The 22,610-nt window shown below is 40.7% G+C and overlaps 1 protein-coding gene across 2 annotated transcripts in view; it reads left to right on the top strand.

Moving 5' to 3' along the window:
* The window catches only part of GRB10 (growth factor receptor bound protein 10), a 313,951-nt gene that overhangs the window by 252,079 nt on the left and 39,262 nt on the right, over window positions 1-22,610 (top strand). For both annotated transcript variants that reach the window (XM_077491758.1, XM_077491759.1), the window contains 4 exons: window positions 2,643-2,753; window positions 8,581-8,679; window positions 12,190-12,261; window positions 21,032-21,148. In XM_077491758.1, coding sequence (XP_077347884.1) covers window positions 2,643-2,753; window positions 8,581-8,679; window positions 12,190-12,261; window positions 21,032-21,148 — 399 coding nt within the window. The remainder of the gene's footprint in view (window positions 1-2,642; window positions 2,754-8,580; window positions 8,680-12,189; window positions 12,262-21,031; window positions 21,149-22,610) is intronic.

A 22,610-nucleotide genomic window follows, 5' to 3' on the forward strand; every position in this document is an offset into this window, starting at 1 on the left:
AACCTCCTGGGCTTTTTGCCGTCGGCTATTTGTGGCTCAGATTTGTAAGGCTTCTCCCCTTTTTCTTCAGTGCATACGTTCACAAAATTTTATAAAGTGGATGTTCAAGCAGCCGAGGATTCGGCTTTTGGCTGCAGTATACTGTGGCCTGCCGTACAAGTTCTGATGGCTATTGTTTGGCAGAGTGTCTCCCTCCCCTCAAGGTTATTGCTCTGGGACATCCCAGCAGGTAATGAATATTAGCCTGACTGTCCCATGATGTATGAAAAAGAAAAAATTTATTTTTACATAATGCTTGTAAAATCCTTTGAGTACATCATGGGACACAGCGATTCCCTCCCCTCTTTTGAGAATTTAGTACAGGGCTCTCCAAACTACGGCCCTCCAGCTGTTGTGGAACTAAAGGTCCCACGAGGCATTGTAAAACTGACATTCAGATTTGATGGGAAATGTAGTTCCTGAACAACTGGATGCCCATAGCTTGGAGACCCCCCAATTTAGTGGTAGCTACAAAACTAAAGTACTTCCTGTATGGGAGGGGTTATATACTGGATCACTTCCTGTCGGAAGACCTTTGGTCTACCAGTGTCCATTCACCTAATGGAGTATAACCCAGCAGGTAATATGTGCCATGATGTACTTGAAGATTTTTTTTTTACGGGTGTGATGTAAAAAAAAAATTTTTTATATATAATAAAAAATCTGCGCTTAGTAAAAAAAAAATTGAAAAATGTATTAAATTAATTAAAAGTCAGCTGAACACTGTGTAACCAAGATACTGGGTACAACGAAACAAAGGATAAAAGGGCAGCGCTTAACCTCTGAGTATAAATGTGACTTATTAAGAAAATTTATAAATTTTAGTGAAAAACTCAATAGTAGGCAACTGTATATTGTGAATCTAAATGTGAAATCGTTTAGTGCAAGATGCAATCAAAAATCAATCTTCAAAAACTTTCAAGAAACCAATCATCAAATAAAGAACATTAATCTGTAACTCAAATGTCCAATAAATTTGAAAAACCAAAAATCATAAAGTCAAAAAAATGTGTATAATGGTGCAACACAGTGTAAAATATCCCATGTGACTGTACAACAAAAATGTAGTCTATCTTGTTTTTTCAAACAAAAATAGTGCTTGACCACGTGGACCCTTCAACTCTGTAAATCAATAGTGAATGGAGGCTTACCAGATCACCGGTCGGTATGCGCAGATACAGACACACAGATGTTACGATGCAGAAAGCCGGAACCGGGCCACCTCTTCGGACATATCGTAATCCTCGAATTGGGTCGAATCCTCTCGTAAACCGGTCTGCGCGGATGCGAACATATGAGTTTCGGTGCAGGAAGCCGGAAAACGACCAACTATCTCGAATGCTTCGTAATCACCAGATCAGCTCCGATCCTCTCGCAAGCCTCGAAGCAAATCACCAAAAAACAAAAGTGCGCCAAATCGTGTGATAAAGTTTGAACAAATTTATTCTTATTCAACCGAGTGGTTTAGGCGCTAAAAAATGACTCCACCGAGTCGTACAAAAGTAAACGAATCATTTAAAAATCAACAAATTGCTAGCAAAAAATAAAATAAACAAATGCTAAAAGCACAAAGGGTGAGCGTGGCTACCCGACGATCGTTTCGTCAAAGTCTGACGTCATCAGGGGATTTTTGGTTTTTCAAATTTATTGGACATTTCAGTTACAGATTAATGTTCTTTATTTGATGATTGATTTCTTAAAAGTTTTTGAAGATTGATTTTTGATTGTATCTTGCACTAAACGATTTCACATCATTTAGATTCACAATATAAAGTTCCCTGCTATTGAGTTTTTCACTAAAATTTATAAATGTTATATATATATATATATACATATATATTTTTTTTTTTTTATAAGATTAGTAAATGAATTCCAATTCAAGTCTTTTCCAGTTGGAAACAAGCCTAACTTCACCTATTCCTAACCTTTCCCTCCCCCTACCTCTTCTGCCTACCCTATGTAAAAAAATTGTATGCTTGGTCCAGTTGTGATTCTGCAATCCATGGCTCCCCTGTGTCATGAAGTGCTCAACAAAGGCTTGGAATTACAGGAGCCATGGACAGTCATTATTGGTGCTTCCTTCTTTCCCCTGCAGCTGTCATTCACTGACACAGCATCACGTGACTAGACCAGGGCAGACCAAAAAGTTTAAGAATGATTGGTGTTGGGCTTGGGCTTGAACTTCATTTTGTGCAATATTAATCTTCCTCCTCTCTGGCAAGTTTCAGCCTGATGCTTTCTGAGAGTTCATGCTGTTTAACAGCACTTGAATAAGGTAGACTGTAATGATCTAAGCCAGCGACTCCCACTCGTGGTCAGCAAGGTGTTGGATCCATATGAAAATATTCAAGCAAGCAGAATGTGGTATAGGGCTTCCTGGCTGTCTATGCATCTCAAGGAGAAGACTTCTTTATCTTGGAAACAAGTGAACAAAGCCAGGATTTTGTCCTAAGGTAGAGGAAAGTCGTAATTCCTTCCAAAAACAGTGGGGTGCTGTTCTAGTCTGGTGTTAATGAACAAAAGTTAAGCTCTCATCATACCTTAGAATTATCAGTGAGCAGCATAATCTCGTGTTTCAGTGGAGACTTTTTTTTTTTTTGCAGGAGCCAAGACATTTACAGGGAATATCAGACTTAGAAGATAGCAATATTTATTCACTGATATCCTGTAAGAAGCTTTATAACTCTCCAACAGATTTTGGATTCGGTGTCAAGGTAAAACACGTTTATTCAGAGCCTAAATACATTTTAAAGTGGCCTAGAAAGCAACATATTTTTGTAGATTAGGCCTAATTTTAAATTCAGTGTGCCGTGTTTATAAAAGGTAGCTACAGTGCCTTTTAATTGTGTTCACCCCCCTTGGCATTTTTAGTTTCCTCACAACCTGGAATTAACATGGCTTGTTTGAGGTTTTGCATCAATTTGCAGAACATGCCCACAACTTTAAAAATGTGTGTTTTTTTTTTTTTTTTTTTTAATATTGTGAAGCAAACAACAAATAGGACAAAATAACAGTCAATGTGCATAACTATTCACCCCCCTAAAGTCAATACTTTATAGAGTCAACTTTTGCAGCTATCACAGCTCCAAGTTGCTTTGGATAAGTCTCTGAGCTTGCCACATCTTACCACTGGTATTTTTGCCCATTCCTCCTTGTAAAACTGCTCCAGCTCCTTCAAGTTGGATGGTTTGCACTTGTGAACAGCAATCTTTGACCACAGATTTTCTATTGGATTGAGGTCTGGGCATTAACTAGGCCATGCCAACACATTTACATGTTCCCCTTAAACCACTCAAGTGTTGCTTTAGCAATGTATGGTCCTTGTCCTGCTGGAAAGTGAATCTCCGTCCTAGCCTCAAATCAGTGGTACAGGTTTTGCTCAAGAATATCCCTGTATTTAGCACCATCCATCTTTCCCTCAACTCTGACCAGTTTCCCAGTCCTGACTGCTGAAAAACAAACATCCCCACAGCATGATGCTGCCACCACCATGTTTCACTGTGGGGGTGGTGTTCTTTGGCTGATGTGTTGTTGGGTTTGAGCCAGACATGGCATTTTCTTTGGCCAAATAGTTACATTTTAGTCTCATCAGACCAGAGCACCTTCCTCCATACATTTTGGGAGTTTCCCACATGCCTTTTCGCAAACACAAAACGTGCCATCTTGTGTTTTGCTGAAAGTAATGGCTTCTTCTGACCACACTGCCATAAAGCTGAAATCCGTGGAGTGCATGGCTTCCTATGTACGGATACTCCAGTCACTGCTGTGGAACTCTGCAGCTCCTCCAGGGTTACCTTAAATCTGTACTGTCTCTCTGATGCCATTTTTGCCTGGTCTGAGTTTTGGTGTGTGGCTGCCTCTTGGCAGGTTTGCTGTTGTGCCATGTTCTTTCCATTTAGTTATGATGGATTTGATGGTGCTCCTAGGGAAAATCAAAGATTTGGATTTTTTTTTTTTTTATAACCTAACCCTGACTTGTACTTCTCAACAACACTGTCTCTTGTTTGGAGAGTTCCTTAATCTTCATGGCAGTTTGGTTAGTGGTGCCTCTTGCTTAGGTGTTGCAGCCTCTGGGGCCTTTCAAAAAGGTGTGTGTGTATATGTAATGAAAGATATGTGACACTTGGATTGCACACAGGTGGACATAATTTCACTAATTTGACTTCTGAAGGTAATTGGTTGCACCAAGACTTCATAACAAAGGGGGTACATATACATAAGCACATGCCAATTATCCGTTTTGTTTTTTTGTTTTGTTTTTTTTCTGAAAAAAAAATAGCTATATAATTGTCTAATTTTACTTCACCAACCTAGACTACTGTGTTCTGATCCATCACATATAATTCTGATAAAAAAAATTCAACTAAAGGCTGTAATGTAACAGAATCGCTAAAAAGCCAAGTGGGTGACTACTTTTGCAAGGCACTGTAAATAATTGGAAGTATACAAGAATGTCTACTACATTAGCATTGCATAGCTTTTCATATGACAACTTAGATAAGTTTCTGCTCCAGGTACAAAGTACTCTTTAGAAAATGAGTTGATGTGCAGCTTTCATGTCAACTACTGAGTTATTTATAGTTCTTAACTAAAGGCATATTCTTATTCAGTTAACTCCACAGCTATGCATACAACATTTTAATTAACTTTATTTTTTCTCATGTCAGTGGCTACATTATACTGTATTGTCTTGGGGCTGCACTATGTAGATTGCGAACTGGTTGGGGCACTTAGGATAAAATACAATGTGCATCAAGATATTCTGTTCTGTAAACCTAAACTCATTTAGGGCTGGCCAATGAATTTAAGTATGGTAGGTGACACAGCAGATAAGTTTAAAGTACGTGAAAACCCATTGCGAGTTTTATTTTAAATAAAACCACCTTGGATTTGGTTCACATGTATGTAAATTGGATGAGGTTTGAACCGCATCTGATTTGCATGACATGTGAACTAAACTGGCTTTCTATGGAGCCAGTTCATGTCTGCAGGCCGGCCGCAGTACTTTTTTCAAAAGTCCTGTACGATTTTAGGTGTGTTTTCAATTGTCATACACTTAACAAAGCAAGAGAATTGTCACCAGCACACCATGCATCCAGAATTTGTCTAACGCTTTATTCAGATCGTTACAGCAAATCGCAATGTTTTGGAGCCTCACAGGACCCCTTCATCAGGCATGTCACATGCCTGAAGGGGTCCTATGAGGCTCCAAAACATTGTGATTTGCTGTAACAATGTGAAAGCTGAATAAAGCTTTGGACCTATTCTGGAGATCTATGATGTGCTGCTGGGATCTTCAGACTACGGCCCTCCAGCTGTTGCGGAACTACACATCCCATGAGTCATTGTAAATCTGACATTCACAGACATGACTAGGCATGATGAGAATTGTATAGCCTGAGCAACTGGAGGGCCAAAGTTTGAAGACCCCTGCTCTGAATATTCAGGAGTCCAGCCGGTGGTTACTTCAGCACCCACTTGTATGCATGGCCATTTCTACAGGAACGTGTACATTAGGAATAGTGCGTTGGATACACTTAAATTTTCACCTGAATCAGTGCATGAACTAGACTTAATTTAATTCATTGTAGCATACTATAGCTGCTCATCTCCTGCAGGCTTTGCTGCGAGTTTCACACCTGCCACTGCTGTCATTTATGAGGAAGGGTTTCCTGGTAGTGAAAACAATGGAGTGTGGAATGTGTTGGACTAATCATTTCAATCAACTCAGATTGCTTTTTGGTTATAACAATCTGTCCCTGCTCATCAATCAGAACAGTCAAAATTTAAGTGTATGTGTACACTATAACCAATAAACACAAGTTGTTAAAACACCACTGAGTGATTTCACCACACCCTTAACCGGTTCCTGACCGGCGCACGCCGATGTATGTCGGCAGAATGGCACGGGCAGGCATATTGGCGTACAGGTACGTCCAATCTTTAATGCCGCCCTGCCATCGCCAGCCTGCCGGCGGCGGCATGCTCGTGTGCCGGTTGGGACCCCTGTAAGTCCAGTGGCGGGGTCCCGCGGACTCTATCGCCGCGGGCATACCCGCAATTGTCTCGCGGGGCGGCTGAATGGAGAAATACCATTGTAAACAGCATTTCCTCATTCTGCCTAGCAACTAATGATGCTGATCTCTGCTCCATGTGATTGGAGCAGAGATCAGTGTTCACTAAATGAAAGCCCAGCCCCCCACAGTTGGTAACACACCCCTAGGAACACTTAACCCCTACACTGCCAACCACTGGTTAACCCCTTCACTGCCAGTGTCATTTACACAGGAATCACTGCATTTATATAGCAGCAATTGCTGTATAAATGACAATGGTCCCAAAAATGTCCGATGTGTCTGCGATAATGTCGCAGTCACAAAAATCGCTGATCGCCGCCATTGCTAGTAAAAACAAAAATTAATAAAAATGCCATAAAACTATCCCCTATTTTGTAAACGCTATAACTTGTGCAAACCAATCAATAGCTTATTGCGATTTTTTTTTTTTTTTTTTTTTTTTAATATGAAGAATACATATCGGCCTAAACTGAGGGGAAAAAACGTTTTTATATATTTTTGGGGGGTATTTATTATAACAAAGTAAAAGATAATGCGTTTTTTCAAAATTGTCGCTCTATTTTTGTTTAGCGCCAAAAAAAAAAAAAAACACAGGGATGATCAAATGCCACCAAAAGAGCTCTATTTGTGGGGAAAAAAAGATGCCAATTTTGTTTGGGAGCCACGTCGCATGACCACGCAATTGTCAGTTAAAGCGACGCAGTGCCGAATCGCAAAAAGTGGTCTGGTCTTTGACCAGTAAAATGGTCCGGGCTGAAGTGGTTAAATGTGTGCAATAGACAAACATAACGCAACCTAAAAAAGCCAGCATAACATGGTCCATATAAAATTGTGCTTCCAGTTACCAGTGTGTTTATTGAATTGAGATACAATGGAGTTGCCGTGATCATGCACATTTTATAGCCATTAGTGTGTTTTTTTTATTTATTTTTATTTATTTTTTTGAGTATACTTTAACCTTATACCTTTATAAAATTTTATATACAGAAAATATTTAGTCCCAATATCATTTTTACATAGTTTACTGCATATACTTTACCTGATGCAAAGTAGTGTTCAGGAGATTGAGCTGCATATCAGTCATCTTTTTGATGTTTTATGTTGAGATAATTTAAAGGATAGCAGTAGGGCTGTTAAGAAATGGTAAGGTTAGATATGTGCTGCTTTTAATGCATTAAATCTGTAATTATATTCCATAGGGGTGCTACTTCTATTACTAGACCTAGCTGTGTCTGAAAACGGCAGGCAAGTGGTTGGTGTCTGCCTGGAGCTGGCTTATACTAAATACAGCCAGAGGCCGACTTCATCTACTTGTCAAAAGCTTGTGGGCACAATCAGGTTCATTCATAGGAGTTGCAGGATCAGAAGCTGGTAAATGCAGTGCACAGAATGCACTGTGTACTCGTACTATTATGGGATTTAAATGGTATAGTGTTAATGCTCCTGGTAGAGGTGCACTTCTGCTAATCTGTTCTTGACATGTTGGTTACTTACAGCTGAACATATAGCTATGCTTTTTTAAATTGCTTCATTGGGCAGCACAGTGGTTTAGTGGTTAGCACTTTCACCTCATAGAAAATAGGGTCGCTGGTTCAAACCCTGACTAAGACGCATCTGCCTGGAGTTTGCATGTTCTCCCTGTGCGGCTTTCCTGTGGGTACTCTGTTTTCCTCCCACACTCCAAAGACATGCTGACATCAAATTCTGTCTAAATTGGCCCTAGTATGTATAAATGTGTGTTGGGGACCTTAGGTTTTAAGCTCCTTGAGGGCGGGGACTGATGTGAATGTAAAGCACTGCGTAAAATTTACGCTATACAAGTAACTGAAATAAAAAAAATTAAAAGTGCAGAATTTGCTAGTAACAAAGGAATTGTGTCCAGTCGCAGGGCTCCTCTCTGGTACCCTAGTAGCTGAGGTAAGTTCTAGTAAATTACATTTTTTGCTATCCTCAATGCCTGCACTTTAGCTGTGAATTTGGATGCCACTTGATGCGTTGCACTTTCTCACAAGCAGTGGGAAAAACTCTGCACGATCATGTGGTTTCTTCCCTTGTTGTGCATGCGTGTTGTGTTTTTGGTCTTTTTTTTTTTCCCTTTTTTTTTTTTTTTTTTTTTTTTTTTTTTTTTGCTACTGTACTGTCAACTATGATCACTTATCATTGTGGTCTGAATTCTGTGGAATTTTATTATACATGTGATGAAATCTTAACTTTTATAACATTTTCTCAAGTTACAAAGTTCACAATAGCATGGGGGGGTGGTGTAGTAGGCCATCTGAATAAAACCTATACAAGACTAGTTATAAAATAGGCAGTGGTTAAAGTCATTACTTCTCTATTACTACTTTATATATGGGTAGTAAATGGGAACAAACATCCTGGAGGGGATATGAGGGAATGATTAGCATGAGGTTGTATAAGTGAAGCGCTTGTTCAAATAGTACCTTGACATTTTTTAATGTAGCCCAACAGAGTCCGAACTGACATTAAAGACCTGCGATTTCTGTGTGCAGAAGACGAACAAAGTAGGACATGTTGGATGACTGCATTCAGACTTTTGAAGGTAAAATTTTCATGAGAGAAATACCCTGGAAAAAGCAGGTAATAGTGTTGGTTTAGGCATGTCTTTTTGTTCTGACAGTTTTTTCCAATTTATATACCACAATCATACACCTTAAGTTTCCTGACCATTTTACTTAGACTCCAGCTTAGTCAAGGCTGTGATTGGATAAAGGACAAACTGTAGCTCACTGATCATCTCTGCACTTTCTTGTTGAGACTTTAAACTACTCCATCTTCTAGTTTGAATAGTGATGTGCAGGAGATTGCAGGAAGCTAGTACAAAGACAGCTTAATGCGCAATTAAACAAAATTCAAGTATTTTGTACAACTGAAATGTTAAGCTTATATCTGCCTAAATGCTGCAAAGTGCAACTACAGAATTTAAGGATTTGAACTGTTCTGAAAGTCATTAGGCAGGTACCAGTATTGTCATGAGTAAAGATTTAAGCAACAGATGACAATAGCCTCCCTAAAAACATAATATAGATTGATTTAAAAGCCTGCAGATTCTGCTAGTACTCTGACTTACAGTGTACAGTTAATGAGGACATGTAGCGCAATCTTGCCTGTTGACCCCCTAATCTCTTGCACTCCTGCGGAGATTTTAAAAGTTTGTGCTGGGTTTGTGTGTAAATCTTTGTTTCACAATTCCCTAATCTGTAACAGTCGTCCTATACCATAGTAACCGTTATTTTTAATCATAGCGGAGGATGGTTGGATAAATACGCCTAGTTTAGTGACTTAAACCAAGACAATTATGCTAACGCTTACATTTCTGAGGAATTGGCAATGCAATTTTCTATTGTGTAAGATTTTTTTTTTCAGTTTTGGGTGATTGGTAAAGGACAGTAGAGGGCTGTGTAAATTGTCTGAACTGTAAAGTGAGGGGGGAAAAAAAAGTATTTGATCCCCTGATTTTGGACTTTTACCCACCGACAAAAATGACCAGCCTCTAATTTTAATGGTAGGCTTATTTTAAGTGAGATACATCAGAACAAAAATATCAAGAAAAACTCATTTCAAAAATGCAATTATTCACAAATGGAAGAAACACAAAATAACTGTTAATCCCCCTCGGTCTGAGGCTCTATACATTATCTTGCCAAGATCATGAGAATGGTAAGTAAACTTCCCAGAACTACATGAGAATCTGGTCAATTATCTCAGCACAGCTGGGACCATAGTCTCCTAGAAAACAATTGATAACCCACTACGCAGTGAAGGACTGAAATCCTGCAGCACCCGCAAGGTCCCCCTGCACATGTACAGGCCTGTCTAAAGTTTGCCAATAAACATCTGAATGATTCAGAGGAGAACTGCGTGAAAGTGTTGTGGTCAGATGAGACCCTAAATCAAGCTCTTTGGTATCAACGCAACGCACAGTGTTTGGAGGAGGAAGAATGCTGCCTATGACCCCGATAACACCATCCCCAACATCAAACATGGAGATGGAAACATTGTGTGTTTTTCTGCTAAGGGGACAGGACAACTTCACTGCATCAGATACGATGGACATGGCTATGTACCTTCAAAAATTAAGTGAGATCCTCCTTTCCTCAGCACGCATAGAAAAGGGGTCGTGGATGGGTATTCCAGCATAATGACCCAAAACACACGGCCAAGGCAACAAAGGAGTGGTTTGAGAAGGAGGACATTGAGGTCCTGGAGTGGCCTGGCCAGTCTCCAGACCCTAATCCCATAGAAAATGTATGGAGGGAGCCAGCCTCAAAACTAAAACGTCTGCCTCAAAACCTTAGTCACTTAGGATCTGCAAATAGGAGTGGAACAAAATCCCTCCTGAGATGTGTGCAAGCCTGGTGGTCAACTATAAAAAGTCTGACCTCTGATTGCCAACAAGGGTTTTGCCACCAATTACTAAATCCTGTTTTGTGAAGGAGTCAAATACTTATTTCACTCATAACTATTTTGAAATGCTTTTTGCAAGATTATTATATTTTTTATTTTTTTGTTCTATCGCTATTAAAATAAACCTATCAATTAGACTGATCATTTCTTTGTCAGTGGGCAAACTTACAAAATCAGCATGGGCTCAAATATTTTCCCTCACTGTGTACAATTGTGCTCATAAGTTTACATACCCTGGCAGAATTTTTTTTTTTTTTTTACTATTTGTCAGACTATGAACAACACAAACTTTTCTTTCACTCATGGTTAGAGTTTGGCTGAAGCTATTTATTAATCAACTATGTTTTACTTTTTAAATCAGAATGTCAACAAACTATCCAAATGATCCTGATCAAAAGTTTGCATATCCTGGTGATTTTGGCCTAATATGCACATAAGTTGACACAAAGGGCTTTGAATGGCTATTAAAGTTAACCATCCTCACCTGTAATCGGTTTGCTTGTAATTGGTGTGTGTATAAAAGGTCAATGCCTCTCTGGACTCCTGACAGACCCTTACATCTTTCATCCAGTGCTGCACTGATGTTTTTGGATTCTGAGTCACGGGGAAAGCAAAATAATTGTCAAGAGATCTGTGGGAAAAGGTAGTTGAACTGTGTAAAACAAGACATGATATAATGCACAATAAGGAGGCACTTGAAAGATTGGCTGCCTGGTCGAGTCGCCAGAAGAAAGCCATTATTGCGCAAATGCTACAAAGTATCCCGCTTACAATATGTCAAACAGCACAGAGACGAGCCTCAAAGCTGGCACAAAGTCATATGGTGTGATGAGATCACAATTTAGTTTTTTGGCTACAACCATAAACACTACATTTGGAGAGGAGTCAACAAGGCCTATGATCAACAGTACGGCAGTGGATTACTGATGTTTTGGGGATGTCTGAGCTACAAAAGACACAATCAAAAATTTGGTCTATTTTGTTGGCAATATGAATGCAGTATGTTATCAAAAAGTACTGGAGGAACATTTGCAATCATCAGTCAGGAAGCTGTGCATGGGACTTACTTGGACATTCCAACATGACAATGATCCAAAACGCAAGGCCACGTCGACCTGCCATTGGCTAAATAGCAGAATAAAGTGAAGTTTCTGGAGTGGCCATCTGTCTCCTGACCTCTAATATCATTGAGCCACTCTGGGGAGATCTCAAATGTGCAGTTCATGCAAGACAGCCCAAGAATTTACAGGAACTGGAGGCTTTTTGCCAAGGGGATTGGGCAGCTTTACAATCTGAGAAAACAAGCCTAATCCACAAATGCCACAAGACTTCAAGGTGTCATTGATGTTAAAGGGGGCTATACTTGGTATTAAGAACTGGGGTATGAAAACTTTTGTTCAGGGTAATTTGGGTGGTTTCTGTTGTCTTTATGATTTAAAAGGGAGTAAACCCGGTTGATAAAAGGCTTCAACCAAACGCTAACCATGAGTGAAACATTTTTGTTCAGATTCTCTGAGAAATGGCCAAGAAATCATAAATTCTGTCAAGGTATGTAAACTTATGAGCACAAGTATATCACATGAGAAACGGTATGGTTGAGTTATGGCAGGTTCCATTTTCCGCTTAAATGTCTCCTCTTTTACAGTACGGTGTGCTGCTCTATCAGAACTACAGAATTCCTCAACAGAAAAATCTGCAAACAAACTTCACAGCACCTGTAGGTTCTTGTTCTGTTGCTAAACTGTATGATGCCTACTGTTTTGTTGAAATTGTTTTAGGCGACAGTAACATTTTGTCAGTTTGAAAAAGGCTGCTTTATTAAACTGTAATATGTTAACAGTTTGAGAAGGGAAAAATTTGTTGTAAATGGAAGTCGTTTTTCACCCCTTCATGTATAAACATTTGAAAGCTCGACCAGGGCAAATTTTGAGTTTTGACACAGGCAAAAATGTTATGCAAACATACAAACTTGGCTTGCTTATTTCAGTTATCACATTTAGTGGCCAATACCATTTCAGAAAATATTTTATAAAAATATCTGATTTACCAGGAACCCAAGTTTGAACGGTTTGATATATATAAGTATGGTATCGGCCAAAAAAGTGCCTTTAATTTGTGGAGGGTGAAACAATTGAAATGATTTACCTTGGGTTATTGAAAGTTTTATTTGAAATATTGACCATCTTTGTTGGCACATATCACAATAAGATAATTTTCAATTGGGTGTCATTGTAGACCTAATTATATGCACATTGGTGAGCTAAAAAAGAAACCAAATATATTTTAAACTACTATTTTCTGAAATAGCGAGAATCTTATTTCCTGTAGAGGTATTTTATGGGGCCTAGAGTAAATGGGTGTCCATATGGGTTTTCTGGCTGCATTAACATGGTTGATTTTCTGACTTTTGCACTGACCCTCAAATGGTACATCTAAAAACCTCCAAGTAAAGCATATTTAGTATAGCTGGTGCATCTTGGGTTTATTTTATTTATTTATTTATTTATTTTTTTTTTTTGGAGGGTCAGTGTACCTAACTTTTGTGTTTCATCCTTTTAGGGACGTAGTCTTGCATCTTTTTGGTTACACTGCCATATACAGGAGAATTGGACATTGGCAAACAAACTGTAGGCCAGCCTGGAATAAACCCTTCCGCTACCAGCTTAATTCAGTTTTTTGCTAGGGTCCTCTGGAGAGTGGACACATTTTCTGAAGCTCTGATTTTTGTTCAAAAGATTATTTTACTCAATGGTTGTTGACATAGTCAAGATGGATATTTAAATCCTAAAATTTTCTCTAGTCAACTAGCGAGTGCCAGTTTTCTCACTACATTTAGTATAATGGTGGTTCCTGTGACATTTTTTGCTGGTTTGAGTTTTACAGGATTCTGCTACACTTTCACAGATTGTCCAGAATACTAGCCTGACCTGTTGGGCTCCTTTTATACTTGTGCAACTTGGGATGTGACTTGAGACCCCAGGTTGCAGGACCGTATCTGAGAGTCTTTCCAATTGATGCTACTGAAGCCACTGCGAATTCGGAAAAGGCTTTTGCGCTGCTTTGATCCAACTTTGACACGGCTTTAGTACCAGAGTGTGTAAAAGTCTTATCAAAGTCAGACTCCAAAGTTGCACTGAAAATCATGCAACTTTGGAGTTGGCTAGTGTGACAGGAGCCTTAGTCTTGGTCAGAGCTATGGCAGTGCCCCGTTATGTTAACTCACCCTTGGGAGTTGGCTACAGCAGCCTCATTTTGTGCGAGGTGGCAGATGAGCATAGTTGTGCTGTAGCCTCCAATACGTCGCCTCACCTCAGACATTCATGTGACATCACTGCTGGGGGTGGAGGTATTGCACACACTTACTGGTTTTGTCCCCTTCAGCTGCACAGTGCCTTGTTTTCCTCTAATTTTTTTGCATCTTTGGTCCCCCCTGGCCAGAACACTTTGCTCAGCAATTGTTGCCATTGGCTGAAAGTGCTGTTGGAGAGTCAGTCGGCTGGTTTTCCAGCAATGCATGACTGGCTTCTGTCGCAAAGACAAACGTACACATGGGCAGAATGTCGTTTTTTGTTTGAGCTGGCAAATGTCTCCCACCATTCTGCCCATGTAAGTGGCTTAAATGACTAAATGTTGTAAGGAGTTAATGTCACAGCTGGAGACCAACGCCAATTCTGGCACCAAGAACATTTGTATCCCCTCTCCCGTACTAAATATGGCAAAAGACATACTGAACTTTACTGGTTCAATGAGACTACTCTGCATAACTCTTATCAGATGTGGAATCTATAAAGAATATTTCAAGAGTAATGTCGGTCTCCAGCCAGTATGCTGTACCATGAAATTGGTGGAACTGATGACCCCTGCTTCAAGTACAGTCTCTGGCCCCCATTTGTTATATACTGAAGCAAGCCATAAAGTTTGTGTTTTTTTTTTTTGTTTTTGTTTTGTTTTTCCTCTTTCATGCTTCGTTGACTTCATTTGCAAAGATTAGAAATACCAACAATCGCTTCCTCAATTGATTTTGTTAAAACTGGTATCCTCCTGTGGTAGACCTTTTGAGTGTGAAATAAGCTATTAGAACCCACCTTGATTTCTCACCTCCAACCTTTCTGTATCACTGCACAGATGACTAAAGCTCTCTGATCTTCCTAACCAAAGTGTCATTGCCTCTACATTTGCAGGGGTCCTAGGTTTGATGGTAACCTCTTTTACAGCAGCTCTATTTGTCCTGGCTTGGTAGTGCAAAAATTTGATGGAGCTTATAATCTAGCAGGGAGGGTCAAGTGGAACCAAAAGGTAATGACTGTGGGGGATGAGCTGACGGAGAAAATGAAAATAGGTGTGGGTAGGGTAGGCTTCTCTGTAGAGAAGGGTTTTCAGAGATCATCATCTAAAAGCTAACAAAGTAGGAGATAAGTGGACAGATTAAGGTAGGGCATTCCGTAGGATTGGAGAGGCTTTGGAACAGTCCTGGAGGCGGGCATGCGAGGAGGTGACGAGGGAGCTATAGAGCAGGAGCGCTTGAGAGGAACGAAGAGTAGGTTGTTATTTAGAGACTAGGCTAGTGATGTAGCTGGGGGTGAAATTGTGGATGGCTTTGTACATAGTTAGTATTTTGATTCAAATTCTTTGGCCGAGCGGAAGCCAGTGGAGGGATGGATGGAGAGGACTAGCAGACACAGAGCGATTGGTAAGGTGGAGGAGTCTGGCAGCAGCATTCATGATTGATTGACGAGGTGATAGACTAGAGGTAAGCCAATGAGAAGGGAGTTGCAGTAGTCGTGGCGAGAGATGACCAGTGAGTGAATTAAGAGCTTTGTTGTGTCATTGGTTAGGGCATATTTTGGAAATGTTGCAGAGGTTGAGGCGGCAGGTTTTGGAAAGTGATTGGACGTGTTGCTTGAAGGAGAGTTCAGAGTCCAGGACTACACCTAGAACCTTGGCATGTGGGGATGGGTTTATTGTTGTGCCATCAATTTTGACAGGGCAGGGGCATATGGGGGAGGAAAAATTATAAGTTTGGTTTTGGGTAGATTGAGTTTGAGGAAGTGGTGTCACATCCAGACTGATATCTGATAGTAAATTAATGATACGTGAGGAAACTGAGGGAGTGAGCTGAGGGGTAGAGAAATATATTTGGGTGTCATCAGCATAGAGGTGGTATTGCAAGCCATGGGAGGCTATCACTTGACCCAGGGAGGAGGTGTAGAATGAAAATGGAGGTCCAAGAACAGAACCCGGGGGATCCCAACACAGAAGGGAAGAGGAGAGGAGGAAGTATAGTTGTAAGAAATGCTAAAGGTGTGGTTGGCTAAAAAGAGTACAGTCACTAAGACCAAAGGCGTGGAGTTTGAGGGGGTGGTCAACCGTATCAAAGGCAGCAGAGAGGTCCAGGAGTAGGACTACAGAATAGTGTAGCTTGGTTTTGGTCATTAGTAGATATAGTTTTAGAAGAGCAGTTTCTGTGCAGTGTTGAGGACGAAATCCAAACTGAAGAGGATCAAGAAGGCCATTATCAGAGAGGTGGACACTCAGTCGGTTGTAGACCAGACGGTCGAGTATTTTGGATAAGAAGGGGAGCAAGGAGATTGGGCATAGGTTAAGATTGGATGGGTCCAGTGGAGGATTAAGTATGAGTCTGAGTGCATGTTTTAGGGAGTTGGGGAAGATGCCAGAAGAGAGGGAGAGATTGAAGATGTGGGTTAGAAAGTGTAGCATAGAGCCAGAGGGTGAACATAGCATTTGTGAGGGAACAGAATCCGGAGGGCAGGTGTTAAGGTGGACATTACAAAGTAGTTTAGCAACCTTGTCTATAGTGGGGTTGAAAGAGGGAAGTAATGATTGTGCCTGTGGGCATGAAGTGTAAAGCATGGAGGGTATCGAAAAAGTAGAATTGTATCAATCTTCTGTTTGAAGTGATTGATGATCTCCTGGACAGTGAGTGAGTTGGCGGGTGAACACGGAGGATGAAGTAAAGAGTTGAAGGTAGAGAAGAGTTGATGGGGACGGGATGATAAGTTATGAGAGTGATAAAATAGATCTGCTTGGCAGAGAGGAGGCTGGAATTGTATTTTTGTAGGCCAGATTTATATTGGTTGAAATCTGAGACTTAGTCTTACGCCACAGCCTCTCATGAGCAACGTTTTTTCAGACTTCTAGTATCTGTTTGCCAAGGTTGAAGGGGTCAGAGCCTGATTCTGTGTGTAGTGAGGGGGGCCAGAGGCTAGAAGTGAAGCGTTATAGACAGAAGAGGCTAGGTTGGTGCAGGATAGGGGTGAGATTTTGTCATAGAGGTTGTCGATAGCAGAGAAGGGTTGAGATGGTGTAGGTTTCTGTGGGAAACTTTTATTCAATTGGAGGGAGAGGGGGTGGAGGAGAGGTAGAGGGTGAAACTAATAAGGTGGTGATCAGAGAGGGAATGGATAGTTGCAGAGGTTGCATGGAGTGCAAAGGTGAGAGAAAACGAGGTCAAGGGTATTGCCTTCGGAGTAGGAGCATGTATCCACTGCTTCAGGTCAAAGTAGGAGGTTAGGCTCAGAGGTTTGGAAGGGGCCGGAGTGTTAGTATTAATAAGGATGTTGAAGTCCCCGAGAATGATTGATTGTGGGGATTTCAGAGGGAAGAAAGTAGGGTAGCCAGGCAGAGAAGTCATCAAAGGTTAATACTGGTCCAGGGGGGCCTGTAAATCACAGCTATCCTTTGTGAAACTGGAGTGAAAAGACAAATGCAGTGTGCTTCAAAAGAGTGTGGCAGAGAGGGAGGTGGCTGAAGTACCTGAAAGGTGCTATGTGGGGCCAGTCCAGAGAAGACCACCATGGGATAGGGCAGCAGAAGACGCAGTGTCGGATTCGTGGAGCCAGGTTTCGGTAATGGTGAGTAGGTTAAATGATTTAGTGTTAGAGGTCATGGAGAGAGGTGAGTTTATTGCAGACAGAGTGGGAGTTCCAAAGGGCACAAGAGAAAGGGAGTCTGGTCTTGGGAAGAATAGAAATGGGAACTAAATTGGGTTGATTGCAGCTGCTGCTAGAGGGTGCAGGGTGATGGATGCATGGGGTACAGATAAATGATGGAGGCCCAGGGTTTGGGGATATATTTCCAGAGGTTAGGAGGGTGAGGGAGGTAATATGGGAGTGGGATTTATATGAAGGAACATGCCCCAGGGTCTTGGAGATTTTTAGTGTGTGGATTTACAATTGGCAGGAGTTGGTGGGTGCAGTAATAAGGAAAGGACAGAAGTGAGGGGTGGCTATCTCCTTGTAACATGCACTCTACCTCTCCTTTTGACAGCTGTCCTCTATCCTAAAGCTATGTCCTCACCCCTCCCTCCCCCCCCCCCCCCCCCCCCCGACAGCAGATATAGATATATAATTTATAATGTATGTGCTTTTGGGGGGAGAAGATGGGTGAAGGGGAGTTTTAGGATAGAGGACAGAGCTGTCAAAAGGAGTGCATGTTACAAGGAGAAAGAGCTGAAGGGGTAAACAAGGTCACCTGATGTCTGGTGGTTTTCAAAGTTTTTTTTCTCGTGTTGCTTTGTGCATTCGCTGACGTGCTCTCACTTATAGAAATAGCCCCACATGATGCGGTTAGTTCCTAGACAGGTGTTCCAGTATGTGCCACAGGGGAAGCAGGATGTGGGCCTCCTGGTCTGCAAAGTTTCTCTAGGTACAAGGATCTGCTTGCAGAAGCAGCAGATGCTCTGGTGACTCCATGGAACCTGTATGTCCTGATTTATGCCTTTCTTACAGATATTTATCTGCTTCACATGCTTACATTGAAGGGCATTTCCAAAGATTTCCATCATGGCTTCGCTCCAAAGAATGCCAGGCTCCTGGCAGAAGTTCCAGGAGTTCTACAAAATCTTTCAGCTCTTATGTCTCATGGATCGCTTTACCATGCTGCTTTATGGTTGCTGGCATTAACGGCATAGCTATTGAAGCCCAGGTTTAGACCACATTTAGACCTGGAAGGCATACTTGACTTGAGGTGGGTCTCAAGACTTTCACCCTAGAAGTTCTCTGTAGGGCCAATCCTTTCCTACCTATAGCTGGGTCTGGACCAGTGTTTGGCTTTCAGCACCCTTTTAAAGGTTTCTGGACCTTTAGCTTGTTTCAGAGACCTTTTTGTCCAGGAAGTCTTTCTAGCTCCTCCACTGCCACAGCTCCTTTGCAAGTGCAGTTGCTCCAGAGCTTAGTAAGGGGGAGGTGCTGCTGACTTCATCATCCAATCATATGCAAGCAAAGATGCATTTATTTTTTCTTGCATGTAATTGCGTATTCATTGTCAAGTGAAGCTTTACATAATTTACTAAGCTCTGGAGCAACTACATGTGCAAATGGCAGAGTCTATTTGTCTTTAGCAAATCTACTCCAATGTTTCCAGTAAGATGGTGTTCCTTGTAACCATCACAGCTGTATACATTGGGGGGGGGGGGCTGGTCGTGCAAAGAACTGTTTTGCATAGGGAAAAGGTGGTGGCAGTGAGCCACCTTCTTCCCTAAAGCTGGTCATGTATGGCTACCAATTGACTTCTGTTGAACCCCCTGATTTTTTATTTTTTTTGCTTGATCAGTGCTGCAGGCTATAGACTGCAGCACTAATGTGTATCCTTTCAAATAATTTTTAATCAGAAGTAGACTGCTTTTATCCATCAAGATATTCAATATCAATTGAATGATACAAAAATTTTAGACAACACTCATTGGAGGTAGCTTGCATTATCTAGGATATGTACTGCCATCTGTACTGTACAGCAAAGTGAATTTTGCAGTTTACAGCAATGGGAAAAAAGAATAAGGAAACAGTTTTAACAAGCACTGTTTAGTCAAGGCACATTCTGCTAGTGGAGCTTTAGAGGGTCTACATTGATCTCTACATTATTGTAACGATAAACAAATCTCAAATGGACTACTAGGCATAAAAAGCCTTAGGGCGTTGGTAGTTGTGCAAGGAATTTCTCATAGGTGAAATGTACATTTAACTCTGTGGATCACCTCCAAAATAATGGGCACTATGGTAGTTTCCCAGTTGGTAGTCAGAGGAACCAATGTCAAAAAATCTGTGCTGGCTCAGGTAGACATCCAAGCTTACCGTCTCAAGGATCAAGTTCCACACTTTCCTGTCAAGGCACTCTTCTGTGATTACAGTTTCCTTTTTGGGGCAGTTATCTGCTAGCTTGCAAGGCTGTTTGTTACCTGATCTTCCATCTACAAATTCTACTAGGTGGACTTTGCAGCGTCATTTGGGGTTTGCTTCCACCATAGTCTTGCGGGCGGCTTCTTGATCTTCAGTCCGTCCCATTTTTATTTATATTTATTTTTGAGCCTTCTGGTATTTGACTGTGTTGCCCAAATTGACTGCTTATGGATGTCCTGAAAGTTGTCCTACGTTCTTTATTGGTTAAGCACAAACTCTTTTTATTTTTTTTCTTACATGGATTTTCTCAGAATCTATTGAGGGACACAAGTCCAATCATACTCTCAATGCTGGTCGCTGCAAAGCTAGTGTTTTTTGTTTGTGTCCAATTCTCCTGTAGATAGCCCTAAGTCTTCCTGTGTTCCTCAATGGGCTCAAAACATTATTTTTTATTTTTATTTTTTTTTACAAAAAAGTTCCAAAAAATTTTTTTTCATTCCACACAATTCAAGAACTGGTGATTAGGATATCCACCACACTATGCTATGCTATATGCTTTGCTATCAGTTATTGCATTTCAAAGTTTAGTGAAGTACATTTTTGGGTTTCCAGCTACAGTTTCATTGAAGTCATATTGAATTAGTCTGTACCAATGAGATTTTGTTTTTTTTTCCTTCTCTCTGAAGCCAATGCAAAAAATGTTTTCCATTTAGTAGATAGAAAATTACTCCTATTTCACTGTGTTTAAAGGTGGCAATGCCATCCATTACCTAACCAATGGTAATTTGGGGCTATATATATAAAAATTTTAACAAGTGTTTTTTTGTACCTGCTGTAAATAGGTTGTTCTTTTTGTAACACTTTTCCTGTGATCCGCATGATTGGTTAATCATGTTAATGACCCCATCATGGACCATACGGATCCATTCCTGATTTTTCTTTTCAGCTTGCAGCCTCAAGGCCTGGAGTCTAATTGTGCTGTGCACTTTGTGAAAACAGTCAGCACCAGAACTAAATGGGGAAGTGGTCAATTGGATTATCACACAATCTGATTCCTGATATTTTGCCCAACATCTACGGCTCCTAGTAACAGCTGGACATGCTGTTAAATGTTCACAGCATGTCATCAGAACAGGAAGAGGTTAAAAAGCAAAGTCTACCACGTGTAACTTTTTAATTTTCTATTTTAAAGTACACACTGCAACAAGTGCTTACACAAGCAAATCTATTATAACAAGCCTAATGCCATCTGATCAGAACTCTTAAATAGTGTTATGTAATAAGTTATATAATTGCAAGCTAGTCTGTGTAACCAAAAATGTATTTTCTTAATCTTCTTGTGTTTCGTTTCAGAGAAGTGTGTCAGAAAATTGCTTAGTTGCCATGGATTTCTCTGGGCAGACAGGGAGGGTTATTGAAAATCCTTTAGAAGCACAAAGTGCTGCAGTCGAAGAAGGTCACGCATGGAGGGTAAATGTCGCCCTGCATCATTGTGCTATGAATTTCAAGACTGGAAAACTAATTTTTGAAGTACAAAAACGATTGCAAAAGAGCAAGCCAGCAGTTAACTGCCGTGGTATATTTAAGAAGTCAGCATGTTTCCTTTCTTCTCACTACTTTAAAGCATTCTTGCAGCTTTGGCTCATATCATTGCTGGTAACTGGTTGCAGCCAATTGTCTTGGGCCAATCAATTATGATTTTATTCAAAACCACCAGAGTAGAAAAGGTGGACTATAACAAATTATTGCCATAAAGTGTATTTCCACTTTTGCAGCTAGTTGAGAATACCTTGTATGTTGGCTAAATGACATTTACATAGCTCAAAAAATAAAAATTGGTTTAAGTATAACTAAAGGAAAAAATATTTATTTATTTTTTTGACCTGGGGCTCCCAAAAGAATTCCTTTTGTGTTGATTTCCTCACTTCCTGTTCGGTTATGGAAAGGAAGGAAAATCTCTGCAATGGGGACATGGCGAAGAAAAACATCTGACGGGTTATAACCCTCCCTACTTTATCCAAAATGGTCAAAAAGGCTTTGCCTATAGTTCTACTTTAAATTGTAATTGCTCTTTTTTAAAAACTCAAAATATTTTGAAAATTTAAAGAGGAAGTAAACCCTGATGAGTTTACTTCCTCTTTCATTCCCTGCAAAGGTAAAGCATAATGGACTACTATGCATCGCATAGTAATCCATTGTGTCCTTACCTGACACAGGAGCCAGCGAAGTCACCGCTGTAGTCTAGCGCATCCATCTTCTCGGTGGGTCTCGCCGCTCCGCCGCTGTCATTCGGTGAAGCCGCAATGACGTCACTCCCGCACATGCGCACGGGAGCCGCCATGCGCGGCATATCGCCGTTGGTGGCGCGCTCAGTGTGCCTATGCGCCGCTGTCTACGGCGCATGCACCGTAGACAGCGGTGCCTGTCTTTTGGCAAATATCTCCTAAACCGTTTAGGTTTAGGAGATATTTCTTGGACCTACAGGTAAGCCTTAATCTAGGCTTACCTGTAGATCGAAGTGTGTTGTAAGGGTTTGCAACCACTTTAACAGTCTGTATCCTGCTGGCAGATCTCATTTATAAACTTATTTTGAACGTGATCTGTGATAACAAAGGGTTAAAGATCTAGAAGTAGGGCTCTGCATTCTGTTGATGAAGGGAAACTTGGTGTGTTCCTCTTGTCAGTGGGGACTGACTGAACAATTTGAAATGAAGGAATGATGAAAGAGTAGCTTGCAGTCAGCCTGAAGCCTATGCTGAACAAACGCCTCGAAAGGTAAGAAATAGTGTTTTTTCTTTTGTTTTTTGGTATTCTGCGTAAATGTGAATACATAGCACATAGTGGGTTTTTTCCAGATTTGACTGCAAAAGTGGGAAAACACTTTAAAGCTTAAATCCGAGAATGATCATTTTTTTTTTTTTTTCATTTTACA

Source organism: Lithobates pipiens, unplaced genomic scaffold (genome assembly GCF_037356315.1).
Source record: "Lithobates pipiens isolate NorthernLeopardFrog02 unplaced genomic scaffold, aLitPip1_a1.2 Scaffold_19, whole genome shotgun sequence".
Classification (NCBI taxonomy): domain Eukaryota; kingdom Metazoa; phylum Chordata; class Amphibia; order Anura; family Ranidae; genus Lithobates; species Lithobates pipiens.